At 38.1% G+C, this 25,130-nt stretch overlaps 1 protein-coding gene across 1 annotated transcript in view; it reads right to left on the minus strand.

Moving 5' to 3' along the window:
• Positions 1-9,822: 9,822 nt before the first annotated feature.
• T48 (FU domain-containing protein T48) overlaps positions 9,823-25,130 on the minus strand; it is a 368,079-nt gene continuing 352,771 nt past the window's right edge. The window contains exons 4-6 of the mRNA XM_067149178.2: positions 20,929-21,082; positions 12,980-13,124; positions 9,823-10,305 (exon numbers count right to left, since the gene is read on the minus strand). Coding sequence (XP_067005279.2) covers positions 9,823-10,305; positions 12,980-13,124; positions 20,929-21,082 — 782 coding nt within the window. The remainder of the gene's footprint in view (positions 10,306-12,979; positions 13,125-20,928; positions 21,083-25,130) is intronic.

Raw genomic sequence — 25,130 nt, forward strand, 5'->3', positions numbered from 1 at the left:
CATCATTGGTTCCATTATCAGTTACTGACATTTTCAGTTGTTTTTAATCTAAACTTGTGTAAATACAGTAGCACCTAATACAGTACTCACAAAGGAATGGGAATGGGAAGATAGAATTCAGAATGGGCTAGGATCCTTAACTAAATGCCTTTCTGATCTGCATACTGAAGAATTAGAATAACTTTTCCTGTTTCATTTACAACAAATGTTCAAAGAAATGAAGCAATGAGGATAGTTTAATGATTTTTATTGATTTATAGAAAGATTATGGTAATATCTAGGCAGGAGATATTGCTTGGTTCACCCAGAAGAACATGTTAATTGAAACATTTAGGAACACTATTTCCACTTCTGGAGAGGCACATGGCCTTGACGTTCACTTAGCCTACACCAAAAATGACCATCAGGTTAATTCCTGGGGTAAAGGCAGCTAGTGGGGAAGGGAAATGGGAGTACGAGACGCTCCTGCTCATAATTTACTAGCACTGATTGTAATATCTTTTAGTGCATATTGATGACTACCGAAAGGAAATCATAAGTCTGGGAGTACTGTATAGCACAGAATAAAAAATGTATTGCAATCTTTGTTTCCGGTGTATTAGTTTCAAAAACAGCTGGTTGTCGTGAATAGCAGGGTTGACCAATGGAATACAGGAATCCGGAGACAAACATGACAGTTTTGACAAGAATAAGAAAAGAACCAATGAAAATCAAAAAGGCTCAAATTAATGGAGATCATTGGGAACTGATATGGAATTCATCAGGAGGTTACCTGCCTTATCAGGCTTATATCTAGGAAAACTTTCTATGAATATCTGTCATTTTGAAGGGAAAGCAGATACCACCAGAATTAAAATGCGGAAGGAAAGAATTACTCAACTCTTGAATTGGATGGAACCAAAGAAAACCCTCTCGAGTGGTCACAAAGAGAAGAGGATAGAAGGGACTCAATAGGCTTCAAACAGAAGTTAACAGAACTTTAATGAATCTACAGAGATGGGTCTTTCATCCAATATATCTCTCTGTGATTGTGGGAAGCAACAAATAATTGAGTATCTTGTATCCTTATATGCATTATAGCAGAACTAATCTCAACCATCCCTACCCATCATGACCCATATTTACTTTGCAGTTGTACATAAATATCTGTACATACCTCATTATGATCTGGAACCCTTATATCATTCTGTAGTTATTCATAAGTTTACGATAGAGACGGGAGTTACAAATCGTAATATGATAATATAATAATATCCTATTCCATCACAGTAAGCTGTTCCAGAAATATTATGTTCCACCAGAGATCCTAATACAAAAGTAACTGTTTCAGTGAAAGCAAGGGAATGTAGGAAGAGTATGATTGGCTAATGGATATTAAGAAGCAAAGCAGCTCACTTACGTGCGCACTCCTGAGCAGGCACCAGCAATAATTTTGTAACAGTCGAGAGGCAGTACTGGCATTCCTACTCTGTTACTTTTTGGCTGGTTACAGATATTCTTTAGTTATTTGAAGTGCTGTGTATTAAGCTTGCTGGTGGTAATACATACAGTAGCGTAGTTCCTCAAAACAGTTCTGCGTGGTCTTCCCATTGTGCATCTCGTGTTTTATGCTGTGTTGTGGACAAGGAGCAAAGGACCAGATACAATTTGTGTTGACAAAAACTCAGTTACAGGGAAACTGTTTCTAATTGGAAGAAACGCAATGAAAGAATGTATGCAATAATAATAATAATAATAATAATAATAATAATAATAATAATAATCTGAGGGCTGGTTCGAGGTCCACTCAGCCTACGTGATTACAATTGAGGAGCTATCTGACGGTAAGATAGCAGGCTTGGTCTAGAAAGCCAAGAATAATGGCTGAGAGGATCCGTCGTGCTGACCACATGACACCACGCAATCTGTAGGCCATCGGGCTGAGCAGCGGTTGCTTGGTAGGCCATGGCCCTTCGGGGCTATTGTGCCATGGGGATTTTTGTCAATAGGGGCTGCCTGGCCGAGGCGGTAAAGGCGAGCTTGGTTCGCCCGGAAGGACGTGGGTTTGAATCTCCGTCAGAAAGTCATAAAATTTAAGAAACGAGATTTCCACTTCTGCAGGTGCACATGGTCCTGAGGTTCATTCAGCCTACACCAAAAATGAGTACCAGGTTAATTCCTGGGGACAAAGGCAGCCGGGCATAGAGGTAACCACTCTACCCCGTCAAGTGCTGAGGTTACGGATAGTGGAAGCCTTTACCTTCCACCCCTCCAAGGGCCTTCATGGCCTATACGGAGATAACTTTGCTTTGCTTACAAAATGAAAGGAGTGAAACACAGGAAATGATGCTGGACAAGCCACTTACACTGTTGTTTATCGCATATTTCCAACCTTTTTCTATGGCGGAATATGAAGATTTTTGAGCCTTTTATACTGGATTTACTGAGCAACTTGGCTACGTGGTTTAATTATGTAAGCTGTTAGATTGTATTCGGGAGATGGTGGTTCGAATCCCACTGTCAGCAGCCCTGAAGATGGTTTTCCATGGTTTCCCATTTTTACACCAGACAAATGCTGGGGCTGTACCTTAATTAAGGCCATGGCCGCTTCCTTCCCACTCCTAGCCCTTTCCTATCCCATCGTCGCCATAGGACCGGTCAGTGTCAGTGTGACATAAAGCCAGTAGAAAAAAACGTGAGGCTAGGGGCTGCAGGAAGCAGCGGTTCGAGTGACTTTTCCTCCCAGAAGTTGACCTGCAACTTGTATTATGTTACTTTTATATCCTAATACTACAGTGTAACAAATACACAGGAACATGATACTGGAAAGTAATTATTTGTCCTATCCCTAGTTTATAATCTTATGTATCTCTGTTCAGAGTAGTATAATTATTTATATTTAACTGTGGCTATATAATGTAGTACTAATGACACAATTGAAGAAGTAGGATCAGAAGAGTGCAACTTCAGAGCATTTTCTATAATTTGTTTGAAACCTACTAAAGAATAGATATCCCAGACATAGTAAAAAATAAGGTACAGGCCATATTATGGCAAATGCAGCTTAGACCTGGTCATTGACACAATGAAGGATAAATTTGAATGCAGTTCGATAGGAATAGAAGTATATTGCAGCAGACAAGGAGAAATAGAGTGAGAAATGATGACATACGAAAATAAAGAAATAGCCTGATATGATTTTTATGTATTAAACAAATGAAAAAATAAAATAATGTCATTGCAAATTATGGAATTATACATGAAAAGAAAGAGAGGTCAAGGAAAACTGATGAGGAGTAGTGAGGAGATAGAGTAATACAGAGAGGAACCCTAGTTGCCCTGACCCAACTGTATCGGTATAAGAGTAAATAATGATAAATGAACCAATGTTACATGACATTATTTGCAGTTACATGACATAACATTTTATGGCTGTTAAATGAGATTAGGCTAAAATGAGGAAAGTGTAAGAATCATGTCCAACAATATCAAACATGGCAACTAATGGTATGCTTGAGTCATGGTGCTCTGTCCTTTGCTAACATGACAATTTTTTTTAAACTTATAATTTAGGATTTACAGAAATTTTATGCGATAATGAATGTTTATTGTAAAGATATGGTTGTTCCACACCAGTGAAAAGTTTAATGTAATCACAGTGTCGTAGTCTGTTTATAAGTGGGGATATTTGAATTTCTCATTAGTTTTGTTGTTTAACAGCAGAACATATTTAAAACTGACTTACTTTTAAGAAATTTAGAACAACAAGTGATTCATATTAAGTTTTAGAATCAAATATTTGTCACTTGGTTTTTCCTTTCCATTTCTTTTATCTGTTAAGTCTTCAGCCCAGAGATTGTTGGATCCTCAAAATGTTACTAGTTATAAATCTCATTTGCCAACCGTATTGGAGTTCAGAGTATCAAATTATTATAATTAATGAACCACCTTTCCAATACACAAAATCCTTATATTTAGGATGAAACCATTTAATCACAAATTGGACATGTTTCACTCAACTTTGTGAGCATCATCAGCAATAGTTAACATAAATCATTGGTGGGTCAGGGCCCTGATCCTGGTGTATATCACAAAAGAATATTGATAAAAATATATAAATTTAACACTTTAAAAATAATCAATAAGATTATTTATGTCTATTAAAACATTTTTTTTTCCATTCAAATTGTTTAAAATGTAAAACGGAATGGATGGCTTAAATGTTAAAAATGGTATATGGTAATTAGATGTTCTTAAAAATCGTTGTCCAACATATCTACGCTCGATTATATTAGACTGTTTATGATAAAATCAGTTTTTCATATCAGGGTGAGTTCTTATTATAGACTATGTTGCTGTTTTTTAAGAATAAACATGATGAGAAATGCTAAAATCGCACATGATGGTTGCTCACCGGGCTGAGTGACTCAGATGGTTGAGGCTCTGGCCTTCTGACCCGAACTTGGTAGGTTCGATCCTAGCTCAGTCCGGTGGTATTTGAAGGTGCTCAAATACATCAGCCTCATGTCAGTAGATTTACTGGCATGTAAAAGAACTCCTGCAGGACAAAATCCTGTCACCTCGGCGTCTCCAAAAACCGTAAAATTAGTTAGTGGGACGTAAAAGAAAATATTATTATTATTATTATTATTATTATTATTATTATTATTATTATTATTATTATTATTATTGACTGTGTTCTTTTTTTGAACAGCAGTCCATACCATAGAGTTCTGGCTCCTCATATTTATTTCACACACTTCATTCCTGAATTAAGTGAATGGGTTTTAGGTATATCAAGATGTGTTGTATCAATATCTCACTTCTTCTGGTCAAATACAGTATTGCCAAACTATTCTCTTCTTCATCATCTCAATTATTTCTTCATGAGCTAATATGTCTATTTCTTGTGCAACTTCCTTATGAAACACTACATTTTAAAGGCATCTCTATTTTTGGGCCAATGACGTAGATGTTAGGTCCCTTTAAACAACAAGCATTATCTCTATTTTTCACACCATCTTTTGTCCATGTTTCATTTCCATACAATTCCATGCTTCATGCATATGCTTTCAGAAACAACTTTTCAAATACCTAATATTTATGTCTGATGAGAGCAAATTTCTCTTCTTTAGAAAAATGAGTGTTATCATTTATTTACCACAACTGTTGACAAATGTGGAGAATTGAGACAGAAGAGAAAATAACCTCTAGCTGTGTCACCAGAGAAGTGACTGCCTAGCAGAGGTGGTAAGGATATGCTTCACTCACCCAGGAGAACATAGATTTGATTCCCTGCCAGATAGTCTAAATATTTAGACATGAGATTTCTCCTTCAGGAGAGGCACATAGTCCTGAGATTCACTCAACCTACTCCAAAAATGAGTACCATGTTGAATCTTGGGGGAAAAGGCAGTCGGATATAGGGCTAACCACTCTATCCCAGTCAGTGCTGAGGTTACAGATACTGTTGTAAGCCTTTACCTTGATTCCTCCAAGGGCCTTCATGGCCTGTTCAAAGATATTACTCTCTTTTTTTTCTTCCCAAGAGAGACATATACATTAACTTGAAACTTGAATTTCTTAGAGTGAATATGATAATTTGTGTATTAAAAGATGCCAACCGAAACGTGTTTTGTAAGAGTGTTACATGACTGGTGTAAATTGGAGTTCAGGTCAATAGAAATTCATTTTGTACCCATCAGTATGTATACTTGCATGTAAGACACCTGGATAAATTTTCAGTCATCTTTACATTGAGAAGGGGCTGCCTGGCCGAGGCGGTAAAGGCGTACTTGGTTCGCCCAGAAGGACGTGGGTTCGAATCCCCGTCAGGAAGTAGTAAAATTTAAGAAACGAGATTTCCACTTCCGGAGGTGCATATGGCCCTGAGGTTCACTCAGCTTGCACCAAAAATGAGTACCAGGTTAATTCCTGGGGGCAAAGGTGGCCGGGCGTAGAGCTAACCAGTCTATCCCATCACGTGCCGAGGTTAACGATGGTGGAAGCCTTTACCTTCCACTCTCCAAGGGCCTTCATGGCCTGTGCTGAGGTGACTTTGCTTGCTTTTGCTTTACATTGAAACAAAAAAAACAAAAAACAAATAACCTGGAAGTAAAAATGAAGTGCATTAGTATTAATGCCGTCAACTCTTTCCTAGCAGCCTGCAAGTTGTGGGATGTGAAGTTGCATTAAGGGTTATAAATTTCATGTTGTAGGTCCGTATTGAACTGAGAATAACATATGAGTAACAACACAGTAAAGGTTTCCACCTTTTCAATACAAATATATTCACAATATTTTAAAATTACATAGAACTAGTTTCGACCCCTACTAGTTCTATGTAATTTTAAAATATTGTGAATATATTTGTATTGAATAGGTGGAAACCTTTACTGTGTTGTTACTCATATGTTATGTGAAGTTGCAAACACACCCTGAGTGTGGCCTTACCACTTACATGTGCTAGGTCCCTCTCTTCATCTTCCCCATTTTCCTGTCTGTGTGCATCAGCTCGTGTTCTTTCCTACCGTGACGGTATTAGGTTTAGTGACGTACAGAGAGACTTTATGACCCTCCCTGTTCTTTGAGGGGCTAAAAGTCCTTTGTCCTCAATCACAGATCCTCCACATGACATTAGAAGATGAATAAACTTGAGTGGAGCTAAAATCATACATAATATGAAAATCAAGTTGGAATCGAAGAGGACAAATTGGGGCAAATATTCATTTATAGGATTAGAAATAAGGGATTGGAATAATTTATCAAGGGAAATGTTTGATAAATTTCCAAGTTCTTTGAAAAATTTTAAGAAAAGACTATGTAAACAGTTGATAGAGAATCTGTCACCTGGGCGACAATCCTAAACGCAATGATTGATTGATTTTTAAAATTATGAAAAGCACAAATACATGTGGTATGTAACTCTGACAAAGTCAGTATTATTGCCATGCAATTTTTAATTCAGTTTTTAGAGCATTAACATCAAGGTTATCTGTTGTGTGATGTAGGGGTAGCATGTCCATCTCTTACCTGGAGCCTCTGGGTTCAATTTCTGATATGTACAAGGATTTAATTCTAGACTGAGAGGTGACATGGGGTTCACTGAGGAGCAGTCAGTCTGATTGAAAGGTAGCAGACCTAGTTATGAGAGCTTACCAGTACAACTACCGAGCTCGATAGCTGCAGTCGCTTAAGTGCGGACAGTATCCAGTATTCGGGAGATAGTAGGTTCGAACCCCACTGTCGGCAGCCCTGAAAATGTTTTTCCGTGGTTTCCCATTTTCACACCAGGCAAATGCTGGGGCTGTACCTTAACCAAGGCCACGGCTGCTTCCTTCCCACTCCTAGCCCTTTCCTGTCCCATCGTCGCCATAAAACCTATCTGTGTCGGTGCGACGTGAAGCAACTAGCAAAAAAAAAACAGTACAACTGAAGAGTATGTCAAGCTGACCACATGACATACAATATCTCTAGGCCAGGGATGGCAAACGTTTTCCAACAAGTGTGCCATTTTTAAGTCTGGTTTATTATTCTCAACTGTTGACTGTGCGACTTGTTATTTTCCTTTAAGGAATGGCTACAACCTACACCAACCCCACCCTCACTTCCTTACCAAATTCCCAATTATGTTTCATAATATGTTATTTATTTCATTCATTTACTGATTTATTTATTAGATATATATCTTGTAAATACATTTGATTGCATGTTCTGTGGTCATATTTTGCAAATACTGCAAAAAATACATTTTTAAATATGTAAGTTTTGAGAATACCTATTATTATTTGTAAATAAATAAATAATTAGCTCCCATTGTTACACACTTCATCATTAAATATTATTACCAGGTGAGTTTGCTGTGCAGTTAGGGGCATGCAGCTGTGAGCTTGCATCCGGGATATAGTGGGTTCGAGCCTCACTGTCGGCAGCCCCGAAGATGGTTTTCCATGGTTTCCCATTTTCACACAAGGCAAATACTGGGGGCTGTATCTCAATTAAGGCCACGGCGGTTTCCTTCCCACTCCTAAGCCTTTCGTATCCCATCATCACCATAAGGCCTATATCTGTGTCGGTGCAACATAAAACAAATTTTAAAAAGATATATATTATTAGATATAAAAACCAAAAATACTAATATTGCCAATGGACTTCACTTCCTCCATTAGCTTCATTACTTTCCCACGTTGTCATAGTTCGTATGCTCAATAATTTAACTAATTTCTACCTCATCATATTTCTGCAAGGAAATCAGAAAAAAACTGCTATCCTTGCTTGTAAGGTCACATCCATGCTTTCATCAAAATGTTGTGCATACATCTGGGAGTTATCCAAATTAGCTTTCGACTGCTCCAAAACTTCTTCACTTATTCTTATTATTCTCTCCTTGACAGTAGTCCAGCTGGCATTCCTTTCATTCTGTTAATTATTTGTTGTTTGTTAGGGAAGTTTTCAAATGATGTGTCGGACATCAATAAGGAAGTTTATTTCAAGAACTCACCGTCAGAAAGTGATTTCCCATGCATGCTTTGCTATGCAATGAGACAGATGGAAACAGCCACACTGATATTATTCCTTGGCCAGAAAGATGATACAAAAGAACTAGGCTGTTTTGTGTAATGTTCAATGTTTTGTGACATGAACACTCTTGCCATTGATGTTCATGGCCCGTACTTATAGACATGACACTGTATAGGCTTTTGGACTTATGCCGTGTCAAGAAAATAAGGTGAAATTCTTTACGTTTCGCAGAGAACTGTGCTCTGCGTCATCAGAAGAAAATCTCGACTGTCCACGAGAAAGGCTTCTTAAACAATGATTTTTTGAAATTTAGACATTATAATCGAAGTGGAAATAGTACGTTCATTCGTCACCAGATGGCTCCCCGGACATGGCACAGCGCTAGCGTTCAAAGCGGAAGCTGACCGAACCATCAGAATCAGTCCACGGCCGAATGGATCCCTCGCTCCGCTCCTTGAGTGACGCAACAAGTCTGCTGTGATCAGTCTAAGAGGGTCACATAGCATGTGTACGTAACATATGACACCGACAGGTGTGATACACCAAAATTGTGTTCTCGTGTCGCCTAGTGACACGCATGGCATAGGTTTGCCATCCCTGCTCTAGGTTATCTGGCTGGACAGCAGTCATCTTGACAGGCCTAGACCCTTTTAATGGATTTTATGCCTTGTGTACTTTCTTTCAGAGATTCTGAAATAGGGTTTAATGAGTAGCATGAACAAAGCCAGAAAAGAATAGTATTAATCTTGCTTTTGGAAGCTGATATTTACAGCAATGAAATTTAACCAAGGAACACCTTACTGAGACACTGTTCTTACAGCATACTATGAATGAAGCTAATATTTTTGAAGTTTTAAGTCTGAAGTTTAACACATGTGAATTATTTACAGGTCTTTGGGATGTTGTACAGCTCACACACAGTAATTTGGAAAATCGTGGATAATAGATTTCCAGCATCACGTGCACTGTAAGGTGTTATTGGTTTTACGACCCACTAACTACTTTTGATGGTTTTCAGAGACATTGTAAGATGTGCAGGAACTTAAATATTGCTGATGTGTCCAAAACATACTGTTAGACATTTGTGGAAGATGTAGATCTTACATCTCCAGCACAACTTATCTTGTTCAGTGTAAATAATATTATTTTGGAAGTTCTGGTTACTTCTAGGGCACTATTCTGTCATAGAAATTTTGTGTTCTTGCTGGTTGACTATGTCCCTTCAAACAACACCACATCAGTCTACAACACCTGCCATGATGGGGTAACATTATTATCTATTTGGTCCCTCTGAAAAGAAGACAGATAAAATTATCATCAAGATCACAGCTCAGTAGTAATTTCGTCTTGGGGTCGGAACCCCAAAGTGAAAAAGTCATCATCTACAAGGTAATCTCTACTTGCAGACCATTCTGCAAGTATTGTGTAATTTTGAGGATTGAATTCCCAACAAGGGTTAAATTCATTGTTACTGTCTATAAGCGATGGTTGTAGCAGGGCAGCATCCCTCCTCAACACAACATCGTTACTATTATTAAAACTATTTGCCATGGGGGCATTGTTGTAATTGCTGTTAAATGTGGAGATAGCAAGTTCTTGTAAACTTTGGTTTGAGGTTCGTAATGTCGAACTATTATTATTGCTATTTTTATTAATACTATTCGGAGACACAGAACTACTGCCGTTGAAGGGCTGAAATGTGGTGAGTTCTCTTCGACTTGTTTGGTAGTCCACTGCTGTGACTGGTGAAGAAGGGTTGGTTTGTATCGGAACTTGCAAGAAACTCACAAGTTGGGCCTGAGCAACCTGAAAAAGAGAGAAATTTGTTAGGAAATAGAAGTAAATATGCTCTTTAAATTGTTCCTTTCTTTAATATTTAAATTCTTATTCCTAAAGAAAGAAAAAATGTTATCCTTAAGGATCATGGAGAAGTCACTTTAGTATGATGTGATATGCCATTTATTGACTTGCTGGCAACAAGCATTTGTTTGTGCACACGGATACTGGAACTCAGTATAAATGTGTGAAAGACCAAACACGCAGGATTTAAAAAAAAAAAAAATACAAGCAGTCCTTAATTAAAGAATAGGCTTTGTACATTTTGTCTCTACAAGACTTGCAGTTATACTGTGTCTTTGTAACAACATCTGTCAACTTATTCTACGGTTCACCACTTTAGTGAGACTTGTAAGTATTTCCACATTTACATGAATTTATCTGTGGAGCAAAGACTAGTGCAGTGTATCTTTGCAACCGACTGTCTGCCTGGTAGACTGAGGTTCAAATCTCAGCTGATTCACCAGTGGGTTCACCTGCAAAATTGCGTGACATCAGGAAGAACATTCAGCTTTAAACCTCTGCCCAAAACCACTCCACGTCCATAAACCCTAAAGCAAAGATAACTTCCACTGGAACTTACAAAATCCAACTGCCTGAGTGACAAACTGCAGTATATTGATGCTGAAATAGTGTGATCATGCAATTTTGTCAGAAATTTTTAATGAACCTATGGACAGTAACCTTTTTCTTTCCTCGTGTTTAGTCCCGCATTAGTGCAGGGTCCGCTTTTAAACATACCATCCTCCACTTTCTGCGATCAAGGGCGTCAGCTTCAGTGATGCCTAGAAGACGCATGTCTTCCTTAATGCATTCGAAATATCACTTCTTGAGATGACCTCGGGATCGGGAACCTTCAGGATCAAATTAGAGGGCTGTATGTATCATTGAGTCTGCAGGGCTTCAGATGACATGACCGTACCATGTAAGTCGTGCTTCTCGCATCTTCTCTGGGATAGCTGCCACTCCCAATCGCCTTTGGATATCTTTATTTCTGACATGGTCCAGTCTTGTAAGACCCAGTGACCAATGTAACATTTTCATCTCCATACCATGTAGAACCTGCTCATGCTTTTTAGTTGCAGGCCAACATTCCGACCAATAGAGTGTAACTGGTTGGACCATGGATTTGTAGACTTTTCCTTTCAGGCAGGTGGGAATTTTCTTGTCGCATAGCATACCAGTGACCTAACGCCACTTTAGCCATGTAGCATTTACTCGTACTCGGGTGTCTTGTAATGTCTTTCCATCTGAGGTGATCAGTGATCCAAGGTATTTAAATTGGTTGCCCATCGATGCAAATACTATCAGCAGTCTGCAAGCCATATTGCACATACTCGGTTTTAGTGTTGTTAAGGTGCAAGCCATGTTCCCCTAAATGGTCTTTCCAAATTTGCAGAAGAATTTCCAGATTCCTTCAGGACTGATCTGCAAGGAACACATCATCAGCATATAAGATGGTCCACGGATATGGCATCTGGATGTCAGCTGTTACTGTATCCATACATAGGATAAATAAGAGAGGTTACAGTGCTGAACGTTGATGACCCCCAACATTGATAGGAAATGAGGGCGAGATCCCTATTGGACAGCAAATCACCCTGGTGACTTTGTCATAGAAAAGTTGGGTCCATTGGACATAGGCTTCTGGAACATTATGGAATCAGAGGGCTTTCCAAATAAGCTTATGTGGTATCCAGTCAAAAACCTCTTCTAAGTCCAAAAAGGCTAGGTGTAGTGGTTTGTTTTTCTCTCTTTCTCCATCAGGAGATGGGCTGTATGAATAGCATCAGTTGTACTGACCCCTTTGACAAAGCCACATTGGTTTGTAGAAATTTGTACGATGTTTTGTAGGCGATGATCAAGAATACGTTAAAAAATGTTCATCGTATGACACAATAAACGTATTGGTCGATAATTGATGCATTCACCGTCACCTTTGGCTTTTCAGATAGGGACTGTAGTGTGGTCAACCAAATTGCAGGTATGCTACCATTGTGTAGAATTCTGTTAAACAGCTTCATGAGAATCTCAGCTCCACACTGTCTTCCAGACCTCGGATGGTATATCATCTGGTCCTGGTGCTTTGTTATTTTTCATGTTTTGCATCCCTAAGTCTTCTTGAATGGTAATGGCTGGGATAGGTCCATAAACTGGGCGTCCACATTAGTAGTTCTTTGCAGTAGTGACTGCATGTTTGATGATGCTGATGATGATGATGCTTGTTGTTTTAAGGGGCCTAACATCGAGGTCGTTGGCCCCTGACTGCATGTTTAGCAGCTGATCTGAGTGTTTTATACTGCTGGAGATCCTTGTTATGTCTTGTTCATTGCCAGGTCTTAAAAGCTTCTCTCTTTGCTTTCGTAGCTAGCTGAACGTCCCCATTCCACCACCAAGTCTGGACAGAAACCATTGTAGTAAATTGTCATGTAGATATTTTAAATCTTACTCCATTCATCATCGTAGCATTTGTTTCACCATTGTCTCTACAGAAACCAAATATTATGTCTTCACGAGATGAAAACATCAACAACATTGTAACCATGATTGTATGCCACTGTAACAGCCAAGGGCTGCCAGCGGTAGGCCTACATCTATGGCAAAACTAAGGTGTACTAAAGAAAATTATACAATTAGTACGCACCTGATGTGGGTTTTGCTTCTTATACCTGCGGAGTACACGTTCTCCCCAAGCCAAAAGGGTCTCCCAATCGACAGGAGGCGAAAGAATTTGGTCCTCGGAGCGATTCAGTAGAGTTAGAATTCTTGCAAGGTCTCTTAAGACAGGCCTAAGGGATAAGAACCATATGTTAAAATTCTGTATGATATAGATGTTGATTCCCATAGGGAATCTGAAATATTTGTCCCGAATGAGTAAATTTATAATACCAATATAAATGGTCCGTTGTTGGACGTTATAAATTTTCCAGCTAATTTTCCAGCAGGCATCAATTTTTGGTAAAGAGACAAAGTCTCTCATAGTGCATTGGCACTGCTGGTGGCTCCAAGTAGCCTACGCAGTGGCCTCCATGGTATGCACTAGCCAGCGTCTTGGTAGGTGTGTTAGGTACCAACTGATGAGCCCAACCTAGCACACAAGGGCAAAACGCTGGCAACCAGGAATGAATTAGCTGGAAAATTTATAATGTCTAATAACAAACCATTTATATTGGTATTTTAAAATTCAGTATGTTCAATATATTCACTATACAGTTGGTCAGCTGCAAGAAAATTAGACTGAGGAAAAAAATAAAATCCTTAACCTTAACTACTTGCAGGCGACAAGCTAACAGCTTGCGGTAGCTAGGAGGGAGGAGAGACTACAAAAGGCGAGGCACAGTGAACACCTTCATAGTTGATTTTAGTTGCCTAGGGAGACTGATTTTCTCTGATCGAGTAGGGGTACATCGGTTGCCTTGAAAAAGAATACTGCAAGGTATTTGAAATGTCAGCAACCTGTACGTAAAGTACACAAAACAACATGGTTCAACCTGGAAAAAATAACTTAATAGTAATTTAACAGACTGTGGAACTTTCACATCTAAAAAACTGGGGTTCTCTTCCCCTTTCTTTGCTCAACATTCAGCACAGTCCCTTTTTGTCTTCCAAGTGTGAACCTAGAAGAAATGTAGCTTTCCGTTTAGTGGCTTCTCATCTTGACAGGAAAAATCTATTCCAAAACCTTGAACTACTACTTTAAGAACATGATATTATGCAAGAGTTGCAAAAATCTTAAATGCTACCATAAACGCACGCTATTCTTGGAATTAATATGCGCGAAATGATTGCAAAGAGCTAACAAAGGACAGTATTTTATTATTTAATTTCTACATGTTGAATTTAGAAGTCTGTATTCCTTAAGGGCAGTTGAAGGATAGAGGGGAGGTTAGTTCAGTTGCTCTCACTTTTCCAGGAAACAAAAATCCTGGCAACGTGACCATTCAGATAAGAGTGAAATTAAGGAGTCCCACGACATGCTGCCTTATTCAAAATACTGTCTTTCACTGTCAAGGCTACCTGCTACCTGCTAAAGGTGAGAAATATTCCTTTCACAGAAAGACACCACGTACCTGTTGCAGTAGTAATATATGAAAGTTTGCCACAGAAACATATGTTCTGATAATATAAACTTTTGGCTGATCGAACCAATTAAATTTAACTCTGGGTTGAAGAAAACTTCACTGCTGTATGAATCCTGGTTATTTCTCATTTACCAACAAGTAAAGATGATTGCCATTCAAGTATGATCTCTCTGTAGCATGGACTTATTAGCACAAGTGAGTTTTACTGAGATTTAAGAAACAGATGCAATTAATGTAATATATAATTGAAAGGAATATTATTTCTAGTTTCTACACCTACAAACCCTTTTGTAAGTAACAAAGATGGAACGGGATACCAAACAACTTCCAGAAATACAAATTCTAAGAATGCATACAGGACAGGACAAACTTAAATGACAGCCATAAAATAACCAGATACAGCTGGGATGGAAGAACTAAAACAGTCATTGATTGTGTAATAAACAGATAGAAGTAGTGAAGAAGGCGAGAGAGATGTAAAAGTTATTCCCACTGAATGTTTAGACAGCGATCACAGGCTACTAATAGCTGACTTGAACCATAAGGTTGTGCGAACACCAAGTACAAAAAAATAAATATATATATATATATACCAAGAATAAAAGATTGGGAATTGAAAGATGAGGCAAGTAAAAAAGCTTTTTCAAGAGTCAGTAATGGAAAAGGTACCAAGAAATGAAACACAAAGTGCACAGGAGGAATGGAACCTGTTTAAACAACATTAGTGAGTTATGGTAAAACAAGAGTAGGAAGAAAGAGACCAGTTGGTGGAGTAAAAAAGTACGGTAAGAGAAGCTATTAAAGACCGAAATATGGTAAAGAAACATAAAGATGTTGAGAAGCAAAAACAAATGCAAGGTGTCCTACCACAAGATAACCAAAAATAGCTGACCTCAAACAAATATATAGAGATAAGAAATTATTAGTGAAGAGAATTGTGAAGGAAGAGAATAATAAGAGTTGGAAGATGTTCACACAAAAACTAGAGGAGGACTCAAAAGGGAATCAAAAGATGTTGTATAGAATATTGAAGAGTGGGAGATCAGACAAAGAGGATATTAAAGCAATTGAAACAGAGGACGGAACCCTAATCCGGAAAATAGAAAACATCAGAGAATAAATGGGAAACTATTTCAACAAGTTGGTAAATGGCAATGAAGAAAAGCATGAAAACAATGAACCTATCAAACATGGAGAAAAAGAAAGACCAATTACTTGGTCAGAAACAGAAAATGCTGTGAAGCTTATGAAAGGAGAAAAATCACCAGGAGTGGATGGATTATCTGCAGATATAATCAAAGCAGCAGGCATACAAAGTCTTCAGTGGCTACATCGAATACTGGGAGTAATCTGGAGAGAAAATAAGATACCAGATGAATGGGAAAAAGGATTGATCATATCAGTATTCAAGAAAGGAAGCAGAAGAAAGTGTACAAACTACAGAGGAATTACCCTGTTGCCACACTGCCTCAAGATATTGGAAAAGATCATAGCAAAGAGGTCAAGAACAAGGAAAGAACATCACTTTGAAGAAGAAAAACACAGCTACAGAGGAATAATAGACCTAATTTTTGCCGTTAGACAACTAATGGAAAAGTACTGGGAAAAAGGGAAAGATCTGATAGTATGTTCACTAGGCAAGGGTTACATCTGAATGGTAATGGAAAAGCAAATCTCTGTAGACAAATTGCTACAATTATCAACAGAGATTTGCAAACTAATCTGTACTTAAGAAAACCCATACCACTAAACTGGCACATACAGGGAAACTTGCCAGAAAACCCAGACCCTTAAATCAAGATCTATGTACAAGGATCTGGGTTCCAGAGACGTTCTCCACTCATGAGTCAAACGTTACCCAATTGCAACAGTCAAGTTTTAGGGAGGAAGGAGGTCTGAGATTGCTCTTGGTAAACTGTCAGAGTGTAGTAAATAAACAATTAAAATTCGGTACATTGATGGAATCTTATGAGACTGATGTGGTGATAGGAGTAGAATCATGGTTGAGAGAAGGGGTGGGTAATAGAGAAGTATTTCCAGAAGGGTACACAGTCTATCGTAGAGACCAAGGAGATAAAAAGGGAGGGGGGGGGGGTGTTTATTCTGATGAAGGAAACTTATTGTTCACATGAATGGTTTACCGATGAAAGGGATGAAATATTAGGGATAAAATTAGTTTGTCATAATATGAAGGAGGTGGGAATTATAGGAACATACAGGCCTGGAAGAGAGGAAAGAGACATAGAAATATTTGAGAAAATAATAGATTATACTCATAAAAACAATAATAATGATATGGTAATAATTGGGGGAGATCTAAACTTGCCTGAAGTTGAATGGAATGGAGCTGCAAGTGAAGCCCATGAACAGAAACTGGCAAATAAGTTAATTTGGGAGGGAGGATTTACACAAGTAGTACAAGAACCGACTCATCTCAATAACTTACTAGATGTATTCCTGGTTAAACCATGGGAAATTGTCGATAAAACTGAGGTAATTGAAGGAATAGGTGACCATAAGGCTGTAATAATGGATGTAGGACTGGTACCAAAAAAGGCTTAATAAGAGGGTCACACAAGACAAGAAATTATACAGAAAAACTAAAGTTGATGAATTTGGGACATACCTTAAATCACAATTCAGTTGTTGGATAAGTGAAGGGAGTAATGTGGATACACTTTGGGCCAAATTTAAAGGAATCATTTGGGAAGGAGAGAAGAGATTTGTACCTGTTAAGAAGGGTAAAATGACCTCAGACCCTGTTTATTACACAAGGGAAATAAGAAAATTAAAAAGAAAATGTAGAATAGTAAACAGGAAAATCAAAGAGGGTAGGGAGAATAGAGAAAGTAGAAAACAGCTAATGGGGGAACTGAATAGAGTGAAAAAGGAAGCAAAAGAGAATTATATGAATGGCATTCTTCAAGAGGGTAATGACCACAAAGGGAAATGGAAAAAGCTGTATTCATATATCAGGAATCAAAAAGGAAAAGGAATCCAAATTCCTACAATGGTGGGAGAAGGGGGTGAACACTATTTAACAGATACTGAGAAAGCAAACCTCTTCAGTAGGGAATTCAGAGATTCAGTAGAAGATTGTCAGGACTTGGAAACCATAACAGAAGATAGAGAGGGAGAGACACATAGGGAAACAAGAAGCTTCTCATTCACAAATGAAGATATTTTCAGAGAAATCCAACTGCTTCAGCAAGGAAAATCAGCAGGAAGTGATCAAATTACTGGGGAGGTATTAAAGACAATGGGGTGGTATATAGTGCCTTATTTAAAATTTCTCTTTGACTATGTCATAAATAATAGTGTAATACCAAAGGAATGGAAGGAATCTATAATAATACCAATTTATAAAGGAAAGGGTGATAGAAGGAAACCAGAGAACTACAGACCAATCAGCCTGACCAGTATAGTTTGTAAAATACTGGAGAGTTTAATAGCAAAGTACATCAGAGGGATATGTGATGATAAAAATTGGTTCATGAGGAGCCAGTATGGATTTAGAAAGAAATTTTCTTGCGAGGCACAACTGGTGGGATTTCAGCAGGACATATCAGATCAGTTGGATTCAGGAGGCCAGTTAGATTGCATAGCCATAGATCTTTCCAAAGCCTTTGATAGAGTGGAACATGGAATATTATTAAAGAAATTGGAGGGAATAGGATTGGACGTAATGGTTATACGTTGGATAAGAACATTTCTAAATTCAAGGGTTCAGAAAGTCAAAGTAGGAAATAATATATCACAGGAAGAGAAAGTTTGGAAGGGAATTGCACAGGGTAGTATAATCGGTCCATTACTTTTCTCAATATACGCAAATGATTTAGGGAACAATATAACATCGAAAATAAGATTGTATGCAGATGACATAATTGTTTATAGGGAAATAAATAACATTGAGGATTGCTCAGAATTACAAAGGGACCTTGAGAGTATCCAAGAATGGGTTGAAGAAAATAATATGAAGATTAATGGAGGCAAATCAACTGTTACAACATTTACAAACAGGAGCTTTAAAACTGAATTTGAATATACTTTGGATGAGGTAGTTATCCCTAAAGATGGCAAGTGCAAATACTTAGGTGTGAGATTTGAAAGTAATTTGCACTGGAAGGGTCATGTTGATGACATTGTTGGGAAAGCATACAGATCGTTACATGTCATAATGAGGCTACTTAAAGGATGCAACAAAGAATTAAAAGAAAAAGTTACTTAAATATGGTTCGTCCATTATTGGAATATGCAAACAGTGTTTGGGATCCTCACCAAGAATACCTAATAAAAGAACTAGATGGTGTGCAGAGGAAAGCAGCAAGGTTTGTAACAGGGGATTTCAGGAGAAAGAGTAGTGTATCAGAAATGTTAAAGGAACTTGGTTGGGAAACTTTAAGTAAGAGAAGGGAGAAAACTAGACTTATAGGATTATATAGAGCCTATACAGGAGAAGAAGCATGGAGAGATATCCGTGAGAGGCTTCAGTTGGAAAATAATTATATTGGTAGAACTGACCACAAGTACAAAATTAGAAGGAATTTTAGCAGAAGCGATTGGGGTAAATTTTCATTCATTGGGAAGGGCGTGAAGGAGTGGAACAGTTTACCAGGGGTAGTGTTTGATCCTTTTCCAAAATCTGTACAGATATTCAAGAAGAGAAAAAACAACAACAGAGAAAATAAATGAAATGTTAAGAGGGCATTCGACCAGTGCAGGATATTGTAAATAAAAAATGTGTGTGATTAAATTAATTCCATCCCCTTGTCTATGGAGTTTGGACAGCCCAAGTAGGGGACTGCCTGTAGGGGTGAAGTACAGTGCGGACTTCGAGGGCCCTGGGACCGCTACGGTAGCTGTGAAGGCTCTTCAGGAACTCTGAAAAGTGGTGGCAAAAGGGGCTCTGGTTAAGACGCAGCAGATTATTAGCGTAAATTGTATAATATTGTATTCTAGGAAAATTTTCTTTGTCTCTTTGTTAATTTAAAATTTAGTGCTTGACAATAATGTATTTTAGTGTACCATTTGCCACCGAGGTAGACACCTCATTTGCAAATAAAGAGATTTTTGATTTGATTTTTTTTTTAGTGTTCCTAGATATAGAAAAAGCCTATGACAGTGTTCCAAGGAGCAAAATATGGGAATGTCTGCAAAAACTAGGGACTCCAAGTTTTCTAATTTGTAAGATCCAATTGCTATATGGAAACTGTGAAAGTAGTGTACAAATAGGGAATGGCAGATCTGAATGGTTCCAAACAAAGAGAGGTGTACAACAAGGCAGTGCGCTATATCCACTACTTTTCCTTGCACTCATGGATGTAATCATCAAAGAAATTAAAGCTGCAGAACCTGGAGATTTGAATGCATTAGTGTTTGCAGATGATGTTGCCATTTGAGGAGAAACGGAACAAGAAGTCCAAAGGAAATTAGATTGCTGGGTCAACAAAGTCAAGGAATATAAGTTAACTGTGAGTAAGAAGAAAACAGTAGCAATGAAATTGAATAGAACACCCAGCGAATGTGACTTCAAACTTCATGGAGAGAGAACTGAATGTGTAAAAAGCTAAATTGGAAATCCAGAACAGGGTGACAAAAGATTCCACGTTCTTCTACCATGTACGAAATCTAGTGTGAGACAAAGGAATTCCCGTAAAAGGCAAACAAACAATGTTCAAATCTTACCTCCTGCCAATCATGACATATCGGTTGGAGACTTGTGTGTTATTGAAAAGAGACATCAGCAAAGTTCAAGCTTGTGAAATGAAATTTTTACGATCTGCTATGCAAAAAACAAGAAGAGACAGAATTGGAAATGACATGCAAGTGACCTGTACGATGGAAGAAAGACTACGCATTGCACAGCTGAAATGGTTTGGGCATGTGCAAAGGATGGAAGAGACTAGAACCCCGAAACAATACATGGAAATGGCAGTACCTGGAAGGAGACCTGTTGGACGTTTGGCTGGACCAAATAAATACAGACCTTATTGAGAAAGGAACAACACTGCAGGATGTGAAAGGAGAGGAACTCTATAATGACAGGAACCGATGGAGGCATATTGTCCACAAAGTCCTACCCGGCCTGCTGGAAGCATACCCAGATGATGGTGATATTAAAACAAGTTTACAAAGAGAAAATATCTGATAATGTTAACCAGCAATGCATGAAATCATGAAGAGAACAAGATAGATAGGAAGCTAGAAAAAAAGACATGAACAAACAGAAAAAAATCACACTAATAAACTAGTGTATCTAGAGAGATAGCTATAGCCTATCTATTCTCTAACTTCAGTACAAAAGATACATTAAAAAAATAACAGTTAACAATGAAAAGCAATGATGTCACTGCAGTAATGAACTGATTCACTTTCTATAAACAGCCAAGTAGAAATAGTAAGTAGAAAATATCCCAATGCAATTATTTGTTTACCCAAAAAGTGTAATGTAGTTAATTCTTATCATCACAGGACATCACTACTGAAGAATTTTTAAATAATTATGATTTACCTATAGGCTTGTATTGCCGAGTCATTTGTGTTATTAGGGTGATGGAGTTCTCGGACTTGTCGTCTAGTGTCGTTCAACATAGCAAGAAATATTGGAGCTTCACAACGCAGTGTTGCCAGATGCTTGAGGAATTCTCGTCTTTCTGGAGTATCCTCTGTAAATAAAACAAATGCTGTACTCAATTGTTCCTCTTACTGAGTAATGACATGACAAATAAAATAAGTAAGTATTTCACAGATACACAAATACAATCTGTTAATGAAGACATAGGCAGAGAGACAAGATCAAGTAGCAATAAACAGATAACTCATGAGATACTTGACCTGAGTTATGAATGAAGAAGGCTAAAAGAAGTACAGGTGACTAAATAATACTAACAGAAAGTGCAAAACAAGCGGCTGAATGAGAAGTGAGGGTAGGTGCATGAATTTTAGGAACCCAGCCAGTCCACTTCTAGGGAATGAAGACAAAGCATGAAAGATAGCAGTAACACATTGAAATATTGTATCACTGGAAAGAATTAAATAATAATGAACTGAGATGGGAGACTCAGTTGTGAGAGCTAAATCCAAAAAAGCATTTAGGATTAAGTACAAACAAGGCATGTGAATTTGTTGATATACTCTTATAATTAATGGCTGCCTTCAGAGAAGAAGGCTTAGCAAAGCTATTTCATAGTCTGTATGATGTGTGAGATGGAAAATGTGTCATATGATCTTAAAAGGAATTTTGTTATCCCTAAAATTAAGCAGGAGCTGACCAAGTATGAAAATTACTGCATCAATAAATTAGTATTTCATTCATGTAAAATTTCAATGAAGAACGCTTGAGCCAATACTGTCTCAACATTTGATCTTATAAGACAGAATAGAAAGGAAAGCCCATTTGTAGATCTGGAAAAGGTATTTCTGAAAGTTGAATGGTCCAAGCTGATTTTAAAAGGAATTTTGTCATCCCTAAACTTAAGCAGAAGCTGAAGATGACTAGAAACATACTCTAGAGCAGGGATGGCGAACCTATGACACGCGTGCCACTAGGTGACATGTGAACAAGACTTCTGTGACACATCAGACAACATGCCACATTATGTTTTCAACATGTAATAAATACCGTATGTATGAGAATAATCCCCGCACCCTAACTTTAGGTAGGCTTATTTTGAAAAAAAAAAAATGCCAACTTTGACGCAAAAAACCGCATCCCAATTTTGTGCCTCAATTTTTTTTAAATGTGCGGGTATTATTCGCGTAAATACCCAATTTTGTGCCCCAATTTTTAAAAAATATGCGGGTATTATTCGCGTAAATACGGTAGGTCGAAAATTTAGCAATACGCTTTCCTAATAAAGAAGTATATCCAATTAATTATATAGGCATTTTTATACAAATATTATTAGGTTAAAGAAAAAATGTACATTATTATTAAAATTTATCTGATTTTAATGTGTAATTGTCAGTGATGTTAACAAAATAAAATAATGAAACTTTCAGTCGAATGGATTTATATATATTACAATCTAATACCTAATAGAGCCGGCCCCGTGGTGTATGGGTAAGCGTGCTTGCCTCTTACCTGGAGGCTCCGGGTTCGATTTCAGGCCAGGTCAGTGATTTTTACCTGGATCTTAGGGCTGGTTCGAGGTCCACTCAGCCTATACGATTAGAATTGAGGAGCTATCTGACGGTGAGATAGCGGCCCCGGTCTAGAAAGCCATAGCCGAGAGGATTCGTTTTGCTGACCACACAACACCTCGTAATCTGCAGGCCTTGTTGCTTAGTAGGCCAAGGCCATTCAGGGCTGTAATGCAATGGGGTTAGGTTTAATACTTAATTGAAGTCAAAAGAGGGGTTTCATGATAATTTCAAAGGAAAATAACCATTGGCACACAGGACAGTAAAAAGTGATACACTAGACCTTAATTGACATGGTAGTCGGTAAAGGTTTGCCATCCCTGCTCTAGAGGAAAACAGTTAACTTACAATCAGTACAAAAATTAATCTGCAGTGATAAAAATCAAAGGATATGAGAGAGAAGCACCTTCCCAAACAGGAGTGAGGCAAGATTAAGCTTATCAAAAAGCAAAGCAAAGTCATCTCCGTACAGGCCATGAAGGTCCTGGAAGGGATGGAAGGTAAAAGCTTCCATTATCTGTAATCTCGGCACTTGGTGGGGTAGAGTGATTAGCTCTATGCCTGGCCGCCTTTGATCCCAGGAATTACCTGGTACTCATTTTGGGTGTAGGCTGAGTGAACTTCAGGGCTATGTGCACCTACAGTATGGGAGATCTCGTTCCTTAAATTTTTTGACTTCTTCATGGGGAACTGAACCCATGTCCTTCTGGGTGAACAGAGCAGGTCTTACTGCGTTGGCCAGGCAGCTGCCATTAAAGCTTATCACCCCCTTTTTTGTTATATTTATAAAGAACTGACAGTAAAGGAAATTTAGAAAAACCGAGTGAGTTCGCTACACAGTTTGGATCACGTAGCTGTAAGGTTGTATTTTGGAGCTACTGGGTTCAAACCCCACTGTCAGCAGCCCTGATGATGGTACTCCACGTTTCCTCATTTTCACACCAGGTAAATGCTGGGAATATACCTCTGTAAGGCCAGGCTCGCTTCCTTCCCAGTCCTAACCCTTTTAAGGCACACTCTGAACGGAGGTGAGCTGCATGTACTATTTTAACACTCCGTTACACGCAGGGCAGGGATTCTCCACTGTTTAAACGTTTTCGTGAATTTTGAATTTTATTGAGATGCGTGAAGGGTTGTTCTCCAGGACATTGTCCACGCAGAGTGGAGTCATTGTTAGTCACTGCCAAGGCGTGTACACGAGTAGACGTTTGTTCTCGCCTATGCGTGTGACTATTGTAAGTTATATTCTTGACTTTCATTGGTGTTGCTCTTGTTATACCTTCACCTATTACTCATTGTTCTTTTTATATCCCTTTTTGGGAATGGTACACTTTAGAGCATATGATGGAGTTTAGTGCTCTCAACAAATATTTGAATAAATTACAGTGTACATATTTTTAGTTCTTTTTACTTTGTGTAGTTTACTTTTACTACTTTTACTTTTTTTTAAAACTATTGTTACTACTTTACTTGTTCTTTATAGATGTGAATTTTATGGCAGTGTTTATTATACCGGTACTTTAAAAAACTAGAAAAATACAAAGATGTTGTCAAATTAACACTGCGGGGAATCTCCGCCTATGCATGTTAGGACGTATAAAAAATTAGGAATATGGGCGAGGGAATATTACTTCCCCTAATTGTTTATTTTATTTCAGGTCATAACAAAAATTAAATAACTTTAAGTAAACAACATTACTGTGAAGAAGAATTTTAGGCGCTTTCTCCTTCAATAGAACAAATGAGACAGAATTTATTCACTTATTTGTGCATGATGAGGGAATCTCCGCCACGTGTGTGACCGCGATACAATTATTACGCGTGTGACGGAGTGTTAACATTGTACCAGCCCTCGTGTCATTCTTAAATTTCTGGTAGTATGGGGAATTGGAACCCGGGTCTCTGGGGACGGCAGCTAATAGTGCTAACCATTACGCTACAGAATACTGTGTTACAGAGGAATGTTGAAGGTGAGATGAGTAAATTATGAACATCACAAATAAAGATATACTGAATCAAGCTGGCAAGATGAGGATGATTTCACAAAATATGGCACGTCTTAAGACATTCCAGATGTTTTCAATTAATTTTGGAGGGAACTGTAAGGGGGGAAGGGAGAAAGAGAAAACATGAACATGTCAAACAGATTAGAGTAGATGTTACATACCATAAATGAAAAGGTTAGTACAGTACAGGGTGGCATGGAGAGGTATATCAAACCAGCCTATGGACCAAAACTCACACAACAACAATGATAATTCATTGAAACCGAAAACGTAGTTAGTGGGACGTAAAGCCAATAACATTATTATGATAATTCAATGATCACAGGATCAACAGCCAGGTAAAACTACATGCTACAACAGCAACAATAACAATGATGGTGATGACCTTTCAATCAAGTCGTATAGTTCCAAAAGGGTTCTTCTCCATACTAAGGAATTTTTGGATATTTGAGTTCTCTCAGTCAAAACATGATGGATTTTTTTTTTTTTTTTTGCTATTGGCTTTACGTCGCACCGACAAAGATATGTCTTATGGCGACGATGGGACAGGAAAGGGCTAGGACTG

This window comes from Anabrus simplex, chromosome 6 (assembly GCF_040414725.1).
Source record: "Anabrus simplex isolate iqAnaSimp1 chromosome 6, ASM4041472v1, whole genome shotgun sequence".
Taxonomy (NCBI): domain Eukaryota; kingdom Metazoa; phylum Arthropoda; class Insecta; order Orthoptera; family Tettigoniidae; genus Anabrus; species Anabrus simplex.